Here is a 17,292-nt window from a genome sequence, read left to right on the forward strand (position 1 = left end):
GCTTTCCGATTCTCTTGTAGCCCATCCCAGCCTTGTGCAGATCAACAATCTTGTCCCTGATGTCCGTAGAAAGCTCTTTGGTCTTGCCCATGGTGGTGATGTTGGATGCTGGTTGTTTGGGTGTTGACAGGTGTCTTTTATACAGGTAACGAGGTGAGGCAGGTGTATTTGATGTAGATAATTGGTTGGGATTGGGGCTGTGTCTTAAAGAAAGACTAACTGGCTTGTAGGAGCCAGAATACTTGCTGTTTGGTAGGGGGTCATATACTTGTTTTTCCTCATCAGATGGTTATCAATTTTTATAAATTCATATGATGTGATTTTCTGGAATTTTCTTTGGGATTCTGTCTTTCACTGTTAGAATGTACATATGATTAAAATTGTAGATTGTTGCATTCTTTGTAAGTGGGCAAACCTGCAAAATCAGCAAGGGGTCAAATACTTATTTCCCCCACTGTAACCATTAACATAGTTATGGCTTAAAACCCACTTAATGTTTCATGTTTCCATCTCATTGGCTATGAATAAAGTGCTTTATTTTTAGGAGGAGGAAATAACTTTTCTATTGAAAAGATTGAAGTTACTCAGCACAGTCCTCAAAGTAGCTGCAGATACTTGGTTTCTAAGCTGGACAATATGCCATTTCGCGTTATTTTGGACCATTATTATTACCATATCTGTACAAAAAATAGGAAAGCTGGAGCAGATAATCAAACAACATCCCAAAAGCTTAGACTCAACATGCCCAAGTCCACTGGGGAGGAACTACAAGTCATCTAGTTGGTTTTGATGCTCTCATAATGATTTTACTTTGATGGCGCAGCACCCAAGCCGTAATCATATGGGATTACTTTACATTGTACATTATACATGGGATTGGTCATGCTTGCCTTTTCTCTTGTACTTAGAAATTAATGTAAAATAATTATAATTATCAAGCATTTTTTACCAAGCATTTCAATTGTACATTAAAATCCAAATGTTTACTCATGACCTTAAAAGCTGACTAGTTTGTAGGGCTGTCCACGACTAAGGATTTACATAGTTGAATAATAATTGTCATGTCTTGCCTGTAGTCGAATGATAGTTGAATCATGTACTGTATATGTGTGCGGAATTATGAGCTGGGGGGGGGGACACAGTAGCTCCGCTTCAATCTTGACAAGCTGCAGAGCCACTGTAACTTACACTGTACATTTCCTGCCATTCCAGTCTTGTTCTGAGATTTGCGTGCATGCCGTGCGGCCGACAGCTGCATGCACGTCGCAGTTCTTCACGGGTCTATTTCAAGAACTCCACACAATATTTCTTTTCGGGCTCCAGAATGTGTATAGCCACTAGCCACATTAGCTGCGGAGTGTGCAAGCAGCAACTTCAACTGGTTAACATGCAAATGTTAAAGTAAGAAATTTTCAAACTTAAATCCTTGTTTGTTATGTTTCTTGTCCTGTTTGTAAAATGGTTAGCGCACGCGCACACAGTTGGAGGCAAATGATAAAAAAAGATCTGTGCTGATTACCCAAAAAGGAGCTCTGTGAATCTTCACTTGATTGCTCTTCCTCAAGGACCTACTGTATAAATGATCTAGATGTGTCTGCAAACTTCTTCTGTGAGGATCAAATACAGTTTCAGACCAAGTTTAGTGCGATTGGGTTCCAAACAAATACATTTACTTTCAAATTATGCTACTATACATATTATACAGTTTTTCAATTAAGTTATTCAAGTCAAAAAATACAAATTCCAATTATACAATTCATTAATTTTTTATGCAATTATTCAAGTTGAGCAATTCAAATCTAAATTATTCAAATTCAGTTTCTAGTGACACATATTTCTACCTATAGTCTCCTCTGCATGCGCAAAAGAGTGCGATGGTACACATTCCTGCCAACGGTTTCACACTATTCCACTGCAACCCGCCAAGATATGCTGCAGTACACTACCAAAGGCAAGGAAGAAGAATGCTGCAAGCCTAGTGAACATGAATGTAAACAGTAGGCTTGTTAGGCGCCGCAGTTTCTCTCCACAAGCTGCAAAGGCAAAATGCTTGATGGGAAATAACTTGCCAATAGATCAAGCAGAGCACTCATTGGGTGTTTTTACCCCGTGATGAAACGCTCCAATTGGTTCTGCAAAAGTTTTATCTCACACCTACATTAAATGACAGTTCCATTATTGTTTTTCATCACTATTCCCCAATGTTTATCTACATTAATTAAGCAGTAACAAATGTATTTAATCAGTACATTTCTGACATTAACAATTTACTGCCTTTGTGCATTCTCCATAAATGCCAACTGGTGAAAATCACTGACCGAAATGGTTTAGAAAAGTGGTTACACCTTTTACATGCAGTATTCAACTCCCCTGTATTGATTTGTTTTAAAATGAACAGACACCTAAGTCCCTTGGGATTTCTATCACATCCACTTCATCAGCTACAAAGAGCGCTAATACTATTTCCGCTATTACAAGTCGAGTCAAGCAATCTCCAAGCTGTTGGATTTCAGGTATGTTACTTTCGAGGCAAGCTGCAACTCTTCTCAAACAAGACTAATGCTAGATTGAAAATACTTATTAAAGCTTAAGGATACAGTGCATTTTGGTGAGTAATGCTGAATGTGAACATAAAACTCCACCTTTTAAAAAACCTTTGTGTTTTGTGCCGTAATTGCCATAATTTGCCTTGATGTTAAAGTCCTATGTTACATAATTATAATATATAATTAATTAAGTAAATATAATTACTTTTGTCTAAGTATTGAAACTGTGTATGATGATTCATAACAATACATCAATATCAGCAACCCAAATCTACTAACAGTAGAGAATGTTAGATCACAAAACATACAGCACTACAGTATCAACAACCCAAAAGCTACTAGCACTGTTATCATGCCCCACACATGCTCAATAGGGTTTAGGTCTGGAGACATGCTCAGCCAGTCCATCACCTTTACCCGCAGCTTCTTTAGCAATGCAGGGTCATTATCATGTTGGAATACAGCCCTACAACCCAGTCATGCTCTGCTTCAGTATGTCACAGTACATGTTGACATTCATGGTTCCCTCAATGAACTGTAGCTCCCAATGCCGGCAGCACTCATGCTGCCCCAGACCATGACACTCCCACCACCATGCTTGACTGTAGGCAAGACACACTTGTCTTTGTGCTCGTCACCTGGTTGCTGCCACACATGCTTGACACCATCTGAACCAAATACGTTTATCTTGGTCTCATCAGACCACAGGACATGGTTCCAGTAATCCATGTATTTAGTCTGTTTGTCTTTCTTTTGCATCATCTTTAGAAGAGGCTTCCTTCTGGGACGACAGCCATGCGACCAATTTGATGCAGTGTATGGTCTGAGCACTGACACGCTTGACCCCTCCAACCTCTACAGCAATTCTGGTAGCAGTCATACGTCAATTTCCCAAAGACAACCTCTGGATATGACGCTGAGCACGGGCCCTAAACTTTTTTGGTCTACCATAGTGAGGCCTGTTCGGATTGTTGGCCACCTTGCTGCAACTCAGTTTCAGGATCTTGGCAATCTTTTTATGGCCTAGGCCATCTTTATGTAGATAGTAGTAAGTGAGTAAAATGCTTGCCTTGGTGCACCAATGCAAAGCTTTAAACATGTCTGTAAAAATTCTCAGTCATCAAGGTCATAGTTATCCAAGGTGGGTTGAGGTTGCTTAAAGAAGCTTCTGGAATGAGATAACCCACCTTGAAAAGCTTTGAAAAGTTTTCCCGTCTCATCAGACACTGGTCAAGATATATTGACGTGAAGGTTTAGAAGATTGGGTATTATACTATGATACCAGAGCTCATTCACCTGGGTTCCTCATATCAGTGGTCATAACATCTACTCTCTGTTTTTTAGATCGCTTGAAGTATGAATCAAAGAAATCAAAGTCCAATCATTCATCTAGCACGGAGAATTCAACAGGTAGATATCACTCATCAAGCTTCCCCTGCCAAGCTATTTACAACTCGCCACATTGAAATCTATTGAATACTGGTCTGTGTGTGTCTAGGAATTCACTGATATTTGTTGGTTGCATCAAAGATTTATACTTATATTTATCATATTATAAATACTTGTTCTTTTACAGTTGATGTATTTGATGTGTGCAAGTGTCCAGGGTGGCAATGTTGCTATGTCTGTGTGCAGGAGAACAGTACTCTGCAGCTTCAGTGGAGGCCGTCTCAGATGACGCACTGTTCAGAGCCAAACTCAAACACATGGGCAAATGTAAGTCTCCTGATTTACAAGACTACTGTGAATGGTCAGGTCATTGTCTGGTGTAGTTAATGATGAAGGATGTTTTCTACCCTTCAGCAACGAGAAAGAAGTTGTTTGAAATTGCCAGAACGTTCTCAGAAAAGACAAAGAGGAGGAAGTCAAAAAGGAGGATGCTGCTGAAGCACCATTCGTATCCTTTAATTAATCTTTGTCCCGTTTTCTGGCTAACATTCCTTTTTTGTTGTAAGGTAGTAGGGATGCACCGAATGGTTGGCAACCAAAATTAATCAGTCAAAAATAGCACTTTGGGTGTTTGGCCTCATAAGTCAAAAGACCGAATAAATTTTACCGAACAATTAAGTTTTGACATGTCGGCAGTGTGGAAGCATTGTAGTGTCAGAGAAAGACTATAATCGCCATTTGCAGACACTGTTCTGCTGAATTGTATCGTAGCACATCCGACTTCTCAGAAAAGAACCGCTTTGACTGTTTCTGTCACTCATTTGTGAGAAGGCAATTAAGCTGGCTGCACATAAATTTGAAGTGCACACGTATTCAAGCCTTTATGGTAAATCCACTCAAACGGACCAGTGCAAGCTGACAGGCAGGTTAGCGACTTTATCCTTTAACCATTTTCTTTCTTTATAAAGACAGGTGTTGCAGTATAAGAGTCCTACCTGAAGAGAGGCTGTGAAGTCTTCAGGTTACGTGATACGAGAACCACATACAACATTATTTATCAAATTGGGTTGGACTTGATGAATTTAGTGCGAGTGTCCAGTTATCAAAATAAGGTGTCTGTACACTATGGAAATAAGATTAATTGGATTATATTCACAGAAAGTATAAAACATATTACATGTGTACAAGTAAGTTTCAGCCAAGAATTTTCATATCAGTACATCCCTATGAGGTAGTAAAGTAGCTAAATCTTATTCACTGACTATGATCATATACCATTTAAAAAGTTTTGAATTCAGCTGATAATAGCATTTTGCTTCGTTAACTTAGCTCCTTTTCAGATTGGGCTCAGCCAACTCTACAGCCAATCTCCTCGACGATGTGGAGGGAAACCCCTGTGGTAAGAAATGCATGTCACCCACACACAACATTTGATTTTATCTCTGTTACAGATAAGGTGGTTCTTAACTGGTTTAGCTTCAGGGTCCAAATGTTCCCATAAATTTCAGGTCAAAGCCCACACATAGAGCAACCTCACACCCCTTCAGTATATTTTCATCATTTCCGTTCTGCCTGTCAGTGGATTCAAACCTAAGAACTTCTAAAATGATTGTGAGGAGACAGCTAACCACTGAGCTTCACACACTAAGAAGCATTGCAGCAAGAGAGCGCAATTAGGACATAAAGCCAACATTTAGAAACATTAAAGGTGACATATATTATAAAAATCTCACGGTATTTGTGCACATAACTGTGTGGATCTGTTGTGCAGACAACCCACAAAATAAGAAATTAAACACCAGGCTGTTTTTGTGGGCTCCCTATATCAGAAAAGTTGTGATTCTAAGTCATTTAGATTTGCCTTTCCCCCCTACATAGAGTGCTAGCTCATTTAATTGTGTAAGTACCTCTATCTATGGTTTTAGATGTACCTTGCAAAGGTGCACCATTTTGGAAATGTAAGTATTTCAAAAATAATTGTGCTATTTGTTTGTTTTGCGGTTTAGCGCAATGCACGCTCAGCAAAAACAGCCAGCATATTAGATGTAATTTTTTACATTACTCACATTATGTGCTGCAGGATCCACAATAACTTAAAAATGGGACATGATTATTTTGTTAACTGAGTTCTTGCCTTGCCCACAGTTTGCTAGCTGTGGTGGCCAAGTTGGTGTAGTGGACTAACCGCTGCTAATGAGGGACAGTATTTCATGATTATGAGGAAATTTGGAAAATGTCTTTTTCCAGGCCTGGAAAAATTTTGAAAATAATTAAATCATAAAAGTTTTGGAAAAGTCATGGAAAGTAGTTCAAGAACACTTATCAGGGATGTGATTTGTCCTAATTTTCTGACTCACGTGAATAATGCAGAACCGTTTAAAAGTAACCTTAGTCGTGCTAGCTGCTTTGTCCTCTCTGCGTGTTTGACCGGGGGCGGAGCTCAGCTCACACCCAGCCGACAGCAGAGACGCTGCGGTGGAGGAAGTGAAGGGTAAAAGTAGAAAAGCGATGTTTCCACCTGCTTTGTCCGTAGTTGTTACAATTTGTTAAGCTACACCCCGCTCCCACAACATGTGTATTCACTCCCACCTGCACCTGCAAACATTGTGACATACAGAGAAAAAAAAAAAAAAGGACACAAATGTTTGGGCTATGATAAACGTTCAGAATAACCAACATAAATCTTTGCATTAATTATTGTCAGTAACTGAGAAGTTTTCCAAATTTCAGACTTGCCTTGCTTTGGTCTTGTATCGTATAAGCCCGTGTGACGGAAATCAGTGAGGCTGTGCAGCGAATAAACTTCACTCCCTGACACCTCAAGAGACGCAGTGGCGACCAACGCTAGTGCCCATGGGGTTTAGCCTCGTCATCAGCGTGTCCGCCTCCCGTGGCCAGCTGCGGACGGTTGTAACTCATTGACAGCCAATCAGATTGCAGCATTTTGCGGCCGCTGTCCAAGGTGCTGAACGATTATCTGGACGCTGGTTCGAATCCCAGTCAGGCTGTAATTCATGATAAAAGATAAACGGCTATTTTTTAATGATGTAAATCCCACTTTGGTAGGCACTTTTCCTTCTGATTAATATGAAATAGTAGCCTACTTGTCAGAGAGCAGAATACTAATGTTTTTAGTATTCAATTTTACTTTCCCTTTCAACAATACTGAGCTGCTGCAATACTTATTCAAAATTTCAAGGAGAGTGAGCTCAGTTTAAAAGGTGTACATCAGGTTTTTTTTAAAGCAATGCCCAAAATATAGTGTGTTATATCGGTTTACAATGTAATATTACACGGCAAAAATCATATTTACAATCAAGGTTATTGTGTTAAATTCAAAGTTGAATTAAACGATAACGTATTGACCTGTAATTCATATTAAACAAAAAGTTAACAAGTGCTTTGAAGATGAAATCCAATGAAACAAGTTATACTTAAAATCAGTGTTTTATTAGATCTACTCAAACAAGTGCTTTCAGTGTAATAAAGAGAGTTCTGAAACAAGGATAAACAAGGGAAATTATAGTATCTGCAAAGCAATGGGACAGTGCTGGCCCTTAGTTGTTGAAAAGTGGTGGAAGAAGAAGAATACTAAGCAAATCAGTCAAATACATTTATAATGAGTAATAACTATCAGTTCAGATATGCACATTGATACAAAAAAAGAACAAGTTATTTAGCTATATATTTATACACAAGGAAATGACAACATAAATTACATTAAATTTACACACAGTTTTAATTTAGTTAGTTTGTTCATATTTAAGGTTCATCAGCTCATTCACCTAGTTTGTCATGTCAGAGCACTTCAGTTCATGGCTCTCATGAAGCACAGACTTGTAAATGGCCTTGTTGTAAGTTAGGTATGCTGGCAGAATGTTTGTGAACTGCTTTGGCAATTTATCCAACCACCGAGGACTGTTATAACCAGATCCATGCAGCTATGGCGTGAAGCAAAGATGTAGTATTGACCACTGATGACAACAATCACTTAAGGTCTATCCACACAGGCGGAGACTATATCTGGCTTTAGACAACCTGAAGACACTGGAGTAGGTCTGTGCAATATTGACATAAATACTATCTAGATAGTTTCTGGGATTCTGTATATGTTTTAGGAGAGAGAGAGAGAGAGTTGACATCCTTCAAAAATGTGTAAGAGTCATGTGTCACAGTGTGTGGTGTCGGCAGTGAGCCCTCAATTTAGTTATAAATGTACAGTATAATTTTCAGTGGCTAGTGAATAAAGACAACAGCATCTCAAGACTAAAGCAAAGCTCCTGTGTGTTGCTTGTCAACTGTTGAAGAAAGAGTGAAAGGTGTTAGCATCGACTTTGGCCCTGGAGAACATGAAAATCTCCTCTGTGCTACCCGACAACAGTCTGGGAACCGAACAGGAATGGTTAACAATAGTACAGTAACTGTTGGTTACTAATGATATTAATGGAAACAGGTCTTATTGTTGAGTGTGGTTTTGTGTTCATGTCTTTCCCTGTTTTAGTCTGTTTTTGGATTCTGCGTTTCTATAGGTTTATTTGATCTTGTCATGTTAAGGGTTTTCTAGCTAGTTCAGTCTGTTAGTTAAATTAGTGATCTGTCTGCTTATGTTCTGGTTCAGTTATTTATATTCTGTTTCTTCCTGGTTATTACGGAGCCAGGGCACCCCGCGACCCCCCCAAAGCGCAAAGGACCCCAGACCGCATGTCCCGGGGGAAGGAAGAACAGCTGCACCTGCACAGGGAGCTGCACCTTTTTACTCCCCTCCAACTCTCTCTGTAGCTCGGACAATCCCTGCTAGCTGCGTGTGCTAATCCATCCTTTCACCCAGATTCTTTGTCTTTATAATTGCCATCTTTATAATAACAAACAGCAGCTGTTTCATGTTCAGGATCGCTCATTTCCCATTTCACGTGCGATTTTTCACAGAAATCAGCCTTCAATGACACTAACCGTTGAGCCAAACAGAATGTCAACAAAAACAAAATAATTGTATATCGTTCATGAACTTACAGTGTCTCACAAAAGTGAGTACACTCCTAACAATATTGTAAATATTTTATTATATCTTTTTATGTGACAAGACTGAAGAAATGACACTTTGTTACAACGTAAAGTAGTGAGTGTACAGCTTGTATAACTGTGTAAATTTGCTGTCCACTCAAAATAACACATCACACAGCCATTAATGTTTAAACGGCTGGCAACAAAAGTGAGTACACACCTAAGTGAAAATGTCCAAATTGGGCATGGAGTTCACCAGAGCTTCATAGGTCGCCCCTGGAGTCCTCTTCCACTCTTCCATCACAGAGCTGGTGGATGTTGGGTGAGATGAGACTTTGCGCTCCTCCACCTTCCATTTGACGATGCCCCACAGATGCTCAATAGGGTTTAGGTCTGGAGACATTCTTGGCCAGTCCATCACCTTTACCCTCAGTTTCTTTAGCAAGGCAGTGGTCATCTTGGAGGTGTGTTTGGGGTCGTTCTCATATTGGATTACTGCCCTGCGGCCCAGTCTGTAAAAGGAGGGGATCATGCTCTGCTTCAGTATTGGTCTTTGCCATCGTGCTGCAGCTCAGTTTCAGGGTCTTGGCAATCTTCTATCAATCTTCTATCTATAGCCTAGGACATCTTTATGTAGAGCAACAATTCTTCTTTTCAGATCTTCAGAGAGTTATTTGCCATGAGGTGCCATGTTGAACTTCCAGTGACCAGCATGAGGGAGTGTGAGAGTGATAACACCAAATTTAACACACCTACTCCCCATTCACACCTGAGACCTTGTAACACTAACAAGTCACATGATACCGGGGAGGGAAAATGGCTAATTGGGCCCAAATTTACACTGTTATACAAGCTGTACACTCACTACTTTACATTATAGCAAAGTGGCATTTCTTCAATGTTGTCACATGAAAAGCATTTTTTTTCTTGCAGTCCTTGCAATAAAATAATTTAAATAATAAAATCAGACTGTATGGTCTACTGTTAGGATGACCCAAAGTTCCATCCACCTCAGTAGTATTTAATGTGAATCACCCTTTGTCAATCCCTCTTAGAATATATGTTTATGTCCTTCCTGTTTCATACGGAGTACTTGCTGTTGTGAATATCTTGAGGAAATTTAAATAAACATGTCTTATTTATTGGAGATACACATAACTATGGTTGTATGTTTTTGTTTCTATATTCAGAGGAAGATAGCCAGCCTAGAAGAGCAAACACTCAGGAAGAGAATGAACAACGCAAAGAGCCGATATCATGGTAAGACACTCCTCAGTCGTTCCAAGTTGGGCTTCAAATAAGCCCTGCTATTGGTGTATATAAATTATCCTGCAATGTGATGCCAAAGTTTAAGACAGTATGCAAACACAATGCCCAGCACTATTCACAGGTAAATATGTGGTAAACTGCATGTAACTATCCTCAAACATATGTAAGCAATTAGGACTCTTCACCTAAACATGCAACTCCATATTTAAAGGTAAAGTGTGTAAGATTTAGTGGCATCAAGTGGTGAGGTTGCAAATTGCAATCAACGGTCTAGTCTACCCAAGTGCAGAAATCCCTTAAACCTGCATTCTATCGAACGGCCAGCAGGGGGTGACTCCTCTGGTTGCAGAAAGAATCAGAAGGAGCTTTATTGCCAAGTAGTGTTTTACACATACAAGGAATTTGCTTTGGTGTTAGGGTGCTACATGCAGACAGACATACAGCTTACATAAATGGATGTAGAAATATATGAATATGTAATAAACAAATGCAACTAATATAAGAATAACAGAAGAATAGAGAAACATAATACAACTGACAATATAAAAATAACAATGGAACAACAACAATTTACAATTAACAACAAATATGTACAATGTGCCAGGTTCGTCTGTAGTCGTTTAGTCCAGTGGTCCTTGGTTTCTTGAGGACAGGGATGATGGTGGAGACTTTGAAGCAGGCTGGCACATGGCATGACTCCAGTGAGGTGTTAAAAATGTCTGTGAACACCGGAGACAGCTGATCAGCACAGTGCTTCAGGGTGGATGGGGAGACAGAGTCTGGCCCAGCTGCTTTGTGAGGTTTCTGCCTCCTGAATAGTCTGTTGATGTTCCTCTCTAGGATGGTAAGAGAGGGGGATGAGGTGGTGGACTGTGGCCAATCAGTGGTGTGACGGGGGATAGTGTCAGGTCTGTCCCATTGTCTTTCAAAGCGACAGTAAAACTGGTTCAGCTCGTAGGCAAGGCATGGGTCATTCATGGAGTGGGGGGATTTAGGTTTGTAGCTGGTGAACTGTCTGAATCCTCTCCAGACAGAAGCAGAGTCATTCCTTGAGAACTGGTGTTGTAGTCTCTCTGCGTACAGCTGTTTAGCATCTCGCACCGCCTTGCTAAACCTGTACTTTGACTCCTTAAACCTGGCCCGGTCTCCACTCCTTCCTTTTCCAACCTCAGCTGTCTGAGTTTAGCTGTGAACCAGGGTTTGTCATTGTTATAACTCACCCTGGTGCGTGTTGGAATGCAGCTGTCCTCTCAGAAGCTGATGTAGGACATCACAGCCTCTGTATATGCCTGAAGATCCTCTACAGCTTCACTGGTCCATTTCTTTGATGTCCTCACTACAGGTTTACAGAGTTTTAATTTCTGTCTGTAAGCAGGAATCAGGTGGACCATGGCGTGGTCAGAGTGTCCCAGTGAAGCACGTGTAACGGCGTGATAGGCACTGCTAACTGTGATCCAAAGTGTTCCCCTCTCAGGTTGGACAACAGTCTGTCTGTATGTGGGGAGTTCTTGGCTGAGGTTTCCTTTGTTAAAGTCACCAAGAACAATGATAAGGGAGTCCGGGTTTGTCTGCTCCACACACAGTATCTGGTCGGCCAGTTTGCGAACGTGCGTCGCAGCAGAATGTAAACACCGATCAGAATGAATGAAGCAAACTCACGGGGGGAGTAAAACGGTTTACACTTTATGATTAAATATTCCAGATTAACAGTGCTGCTGAATCACTGTCACATTGGTACAACAACCATTGTTAATATAAAAACAGATACCTCCACCTTTTGTTTTGCCGGAGAGCTCTATGTCACGATCTGCTCTGTAGAGCTGGAAGCCTGCCAGCTCCAGTGCTGAGTCCAGTATTGATCCACACAGCCACGTCTCCGTGAAGCACAGAACAGAAGATGAATAAAAGTCTTTGTTTTTCCCCACCAGTACTTCCTGTTTCCAGAAGGTGGTGCTACCACTATGACAATTGGCATGTAAAGTTTGGTACAGATTTCAGCATGTACAGTGAAGTTACGAGGATTTCCTGTTTCATGGCAAGGATACGCCATTGAAGAAAAACTCACAACCTTTACAACATAATATCATCAATGTGTTAAGGGTTTTCTGACGTAGTTTTGACGTAGATGCCACCAAACTGCAAGAACTGTTTCATCATAGCGTAGAAGTAGTCACTACTTGTTACCAGTAGGTGGCGCTATGACTGAGTGAATTTTGCTTGTTCATGTGTTCTTATAAAACATGTAGCATTTGGCGTGGATGTGAGCATGTACACTGAAGTTACAACAACTTCCTGTTTCATGCCGAATCATTGATTTTGGATGTCACCCCACGCAGACGGCAATTCACGAAAACTTAACGTTTGTACAACTTTTAATCACCAATGGCTTTAGACTAGACAACGAAAATCTGAAGTCGGTCAGACTAAATCTCTAGGAGGAGTTCGACAACCAGACTGGACATGGATTACTGGAACCAAGTCCTGTGGTCAGACCAAGATAAACTTATTTGGTTCAGATGGTGTCAAGTATGTGTGGTGGCAACCAGGTGAGCAGTACAAAGACAAGTGTGTCTTGCCTACAGTCAAGGATGGTGGTGGGAGTGTCATTGTCTGGGGCTGCATGAGTGCTGACGGCATTGGGAGCTACAGTTCATTGAGGGAACCATGAATGCCAACATGTACTGTGACATACCGAAGCAGAGCATGAGCCCCTTACTTTGGAGACTGGGCTGCAGGGCAGTATTCCAACATAAGGACCTCAAACACACCTCCAAGGCGACGACTGCCTTGCTAAAGAATTGTGGCTTAGGCTGACCACAATAAAAGGGCACTCGAAAATGTGCAGTTCCATCACACAGCACAGTGCCACAGATGTAGCAAGTTTTCAGTGAGTGTGCTATTGGGATGCTGACTGCAGGGATGTCCACCAGACCTGTTCCCTGTGAATTGAATGTTAATTTCTCTACCATAAGCCATCTCCAAAGGCGTTTCAGAGAATTTGGCAGTACATCCAACTGGCCTCACAACCGCAGACCATGTGCAACCACGTGCATCTTCACCTCCAAGATCGTCTGAGACCAGCCACCCAGACAGCTGCTGCTACAATCGGTTTGAATAACCAAAGAATTTCTGCACAAACTGTCAGGAACCGTCTCAGGGAAGCTCATCTGTATGCTCGTCGTCCTCATCGGGGTCTCGACCTGACTGCAGTTCGTCGTTGTAACCGACTTCAGTGGGCAAATGCATACATTAGATGGCGTCTGGCACTTTGGAGAGGTTTTCTTTTCACTGATGAATCCCACTTTTTACTGTACAGAGCAGATGGCAGACAGCGTTGTGTGGGTGAACGGAGGATCGAGTGGCCAATGGTGGCGGTGGGGTTATGGTATGGGCAGGCGTGTGTTATGGACAACAAACACAGGTGTATTTTATTGATGCCATTTTGAATGCACAGATACCGTGACGAGATCCTGAGGCCCATTGTTGTGCCATTCATCAACCATCACCTCACGTTGCAGCATAATAATGCACAGCCACGTGTTGCAAGGATCTGTACACAATTCCTGGAAGCTGAAAACATCCCAGTTCTTGCATGGCCAGCATATTCACAGGACACCCATTGAGCATATTTGGTATGCTCCGGATCGGCATATATTGACAGCGTGTTCCAGGTTCTGGCCAATATCCAGCAACGCACAGCCATTGAAGAGGAGTGGACCAACATTCCACAGGCCACAATCAACAACCTGATCAACTCTGTGAAGGAGATGTGTTGCACTGTGTGAGGCAAATGGTGGTCACATCTGATACTGACTGGTTTCCGGACCTTGGAGGTCCGGAAACCAGTCAGTGAAACAATACAGTGAAACTGCACATTTTCGAGTGCCCTTTTATTGTGGCCAGCCTAAAGCTGATGATACACGGAGCAACTTCTGGAGCAGGGGTCCTTAACCTTTCTGTCAGTCCGACCCCTTTTTGAGGTTGAAAATGTTTTGTGAATGTTTGCTGTCTTTCAAATTCAACCGAGTTTTCGCACCTGCAAAGCACTTTCTGTCTGATTGGGGCCTTATTCTTCTTATTACCGCCACCTACTGGATTAAACAGTGCAAAATATTCACAGTGCTCACCCAACGTGATTCCATTCACAACTATAGTCCGTCTAGTTATTTGTTAGGGTTTATTTTCTATTTTTGTGTCATTAGTAGCATTCTCGCGATCCCCACGGGACCAGGTCACGACCCCCAGTGGTGTCCCGACCCCCAAGTTAAGAACCACTGTTTTAGAGCAATGTTGTTGGACAATGTTGCCGTCAGTGGTAATGAGTAAAGATTACTACTGCTATACCCCCCCCCCCCCCCCCCCCCCCCCCCCCCCCCCCCCCCCCCCACACTGCCCCGCCGCTATCCGTTCAAAACATAATCGGACTTGCCACCAGCCACATTGCCCAGCAACATTGCTCAAAAAGTTGCCACTACATGCTTACACACACACACACACCCTAATCATCCAGAGTTTCTTCTGCATTTCAGATCCTCCGATGCTGCACCATATCAGGGTTACCATGGCGATGACTGCATGACCCATGGCTGGTGGCCTTGCAGCTCTTACTGTCCCCACCTGCTCACCCCATCCAAATCGAAACCAGCCAATTTCAGGCTCAGCAATGAGTTTTAGACTGTTCCCATTACTGGGCTGTGTATAAATGCATTACACTTTGTTTTTGTATGTAAAGCAAAATGCATTAGTCTCACCACTATTTGTTAAGAGTTATCCTTTAATCCAATGAGAGGAACACTAGCGATGATATTGCCACGTTACTCTTCCAGTCTTGTACAAGTCTTGTAAAGGCCCCCTGGGTCACTAAGGCTGGGTTTTTCAAATCCCAAGTGTACACATGCCCCTTTATATTAAACAAGGTAGAGTTTTTTTTACCATGTCTTGTTAACCCAATTGTTATATGTTGCTTTTTTTAAAACATCAGGACTTATGTAACTGAAATTCTTGTGTGTCAGAATATTATGGCCAATAAAGTTATTGCTGCCCAAATGTCAAAAGTTCTCCATGGCCATAATAACCTGCTGATCACATTTAAAGAACTGTGTTTTTAGAAAGCATGTTTGGAATAATGGACTTGAATTCTGCAGCGTTTGGAGCAGTTTACTAGTTTGGCTTGTTAGGCAAGGTGAAAAAAGTGTAATTCAATCTATTGTAGCACCACTAACGACACAGTTGGCACAGGTACCAGTTGTGATGAGCCATGTTGTCAGAACATTAAACAAGGATGACGGACCATGAGCAAAAAGGGTTATCACACAAAGAATAACTTACTAAGTTTCAAAAGGCTAACTGAATGAGTCTGTGTAACTGTAAAGCCGTGATATACTTGAAACTAATTATTGTAATTTTTAGAAAGTGTGTCAGTCCAAGTCCAAAGGTTTATGCCTTTTCTGAATGAACACACTCAAAGGCATTGTGAAAAGGCTGCAGTCAGAGAGGGCTATGATTTGATAATGATTTAAATTTGGCATAATTGCACATTTTCAGACAGTCTCCTTGAAATCATTCACAATGTTGGACTCAATTGTACTCGTGAAAAAAGACAGAGGTACTTGTTTGAAGAATGAAAAGATCTTGAGAGAAGTTCAAACACCTGGCCAATTATACCGTGTCAAGGGAGTGTGTTTGTGTGGTTGTCTGTTTCTGAGAGAAACAAAAATTGTCAAGTGCAGAGCCCACCCTGTGCTGTTGTTGGAAAGGTGTGGTTTGAGGGGTCAGATGCTGGTTGACTATTCAAGAAGCACTTGGTGTGAAGCATACTGAGGCATTTAGATAAAAAAAGGTCAGTTTTCTACATAACATATGGTTGTCATACCTACAGACTTATCAAATCAATACATTCCTACACAAAGGTAGCACATTTTTGAGTGATGATGGCACAGACTGGCATTTGTGGGCAATACTGTATATTTATGTTTTTTTTGGGAACATTGCTGTCAGCTTGCCTATTGAACCAAACTAGGAGTCTGAATACACTGCTCTAGACATGTTTGTCTATAAACTACTACTATAAATATTCTGCCAAGTTTCCACAATTCAAGATTTGAACTTGAAAGATTTTTGCAAGATGATATAGAAATAAAAAATATCACTGACTATGTTGTCATATCTCAGATTGTCCCTGTAGCCTTTGAGCAAATCATTGCTTTGTTGCTCTTAACTGCTTGAGTTATGGGGAGCACATTTCTAAATGCCAGTGTTAATACTATAAACAAAAGCATCATGTTCGGACATCATTGTTGTGATTTCCACATGAATGAAAGATATGTCTGTTTGGGAGGATAACGCATCTGAAATGTATTTGGATGTTTATCCTGTGAAGACTCTGAGGAAGACTGAAGTTGGACAAAATGAAAACAAAAAAAATTGTGCCGTTTTTATCCATCCGTTTCTACTGCTCTTTTCATTTGTATGTGTAGATGTGAAACTAGCATAGCGTAAAGAAATAGTAAAAGTGATGTAGCCTGTGTTAAGAAGGTGCGAATTGTGGATATACAGTCCCCTCCAAAAGTATTGCAACGGTAAGGCAAATCCCTTTGTTTTTGTTGTTCACCGAAGACATTTGGGTTTAAGATCAAAAGATGAGTATGAGACAAGAGTTCAGAATTTCAGCTTTTATTTCCTGGTATTCACATCTAGATGTGTTAAACAACTCAGGACATACCACCCTTTGTTTGAACCCACCCATTTTTCAAGTGAGCAAAACTATTGAAACATGTGACTGACAGATGTTTCTTGTTGCCTTTTAGGTTGATTGTCCAAACATTAAACAGCTCTGCATGACTAGTCTAAGTTTTCATCCTTGGTTCAAACTTATAAAGACTGCATTTCCTGTTAAAGAGGATAAACCAGCATGAAGACCAGAGAGCTGTCTATGGGAGAAAAGCAAGCCGCTGTCAAGCTGAGAAAAGAAGGAAAATCGACCAGAGCCATTGGACAAACATTGGGCATAGCAAGCACAACAATTTGGAATGTCCTGAAAAAGAAAGAAACTACTGGTGTACTGAGCAACAGACGTCCAACAGGTCGG

At 41.1% G+C, this 17,292-nt stretch overlaps 1 protein-coding gene across 5 annotated transcripts in view; it reads left to right on the plus strand.

Annotated features, from left to right (window-relative positions):
• cuedc1b (CUE domain containing 1b) overlaps positions 1-15,259 on the plus strand; it is a 54,630-nt gene extending 39,371 nt beyond the window's left edge. For all 5 annotated transcript variants that reach the window (XM_046074379.1, XM_046074380.1, XM_046074381.1 and 2 more), the window contains 6 exons: positions 3,891-3,956; positions 4,182-4,262; positions 4,350-4,443; positions 5,276-5,334; positions 10,127-10,196; positions 14,735-15,259. In XM_046074379.1, coding sequence (XP_045930335.1) covers positions 3,891-3,956; positions 4,182-4,262; positions 4,350-4,443; positions 5,276-5,334; positions 10,127-10,196; position 14,735 — 371 coding nt within the window. In that variant the 3' untranslated portion in view covers positions 14,736-15,259. The remainder of the gene's footprint in view (positions 1-3,890; positions 3,957-4,181; positions 4,263-4,349; positions 4,444-5,275; positions 5,335-10,126; positions 10,197-14,734) is intronic.
• Positions 15,260-17,292: the final 2,033 nt, after the last annotated feature.

This window comes from Micropterus dolomieu, linkage group LG17, assembly GCF_021292245.1.
Source record: "Micropterus dolomieu isolate WLL.071019.BEF.003 ecotype Adirondacks linkage group LG17, ASM2129224v1, whole genome shotgun sequence".
NCBI lineage: Eukaryota > Metazoa > Chordata > Actinopteri > Centrarchiformes > Centrarchidae > Micropterus > Micropterus dolomieu.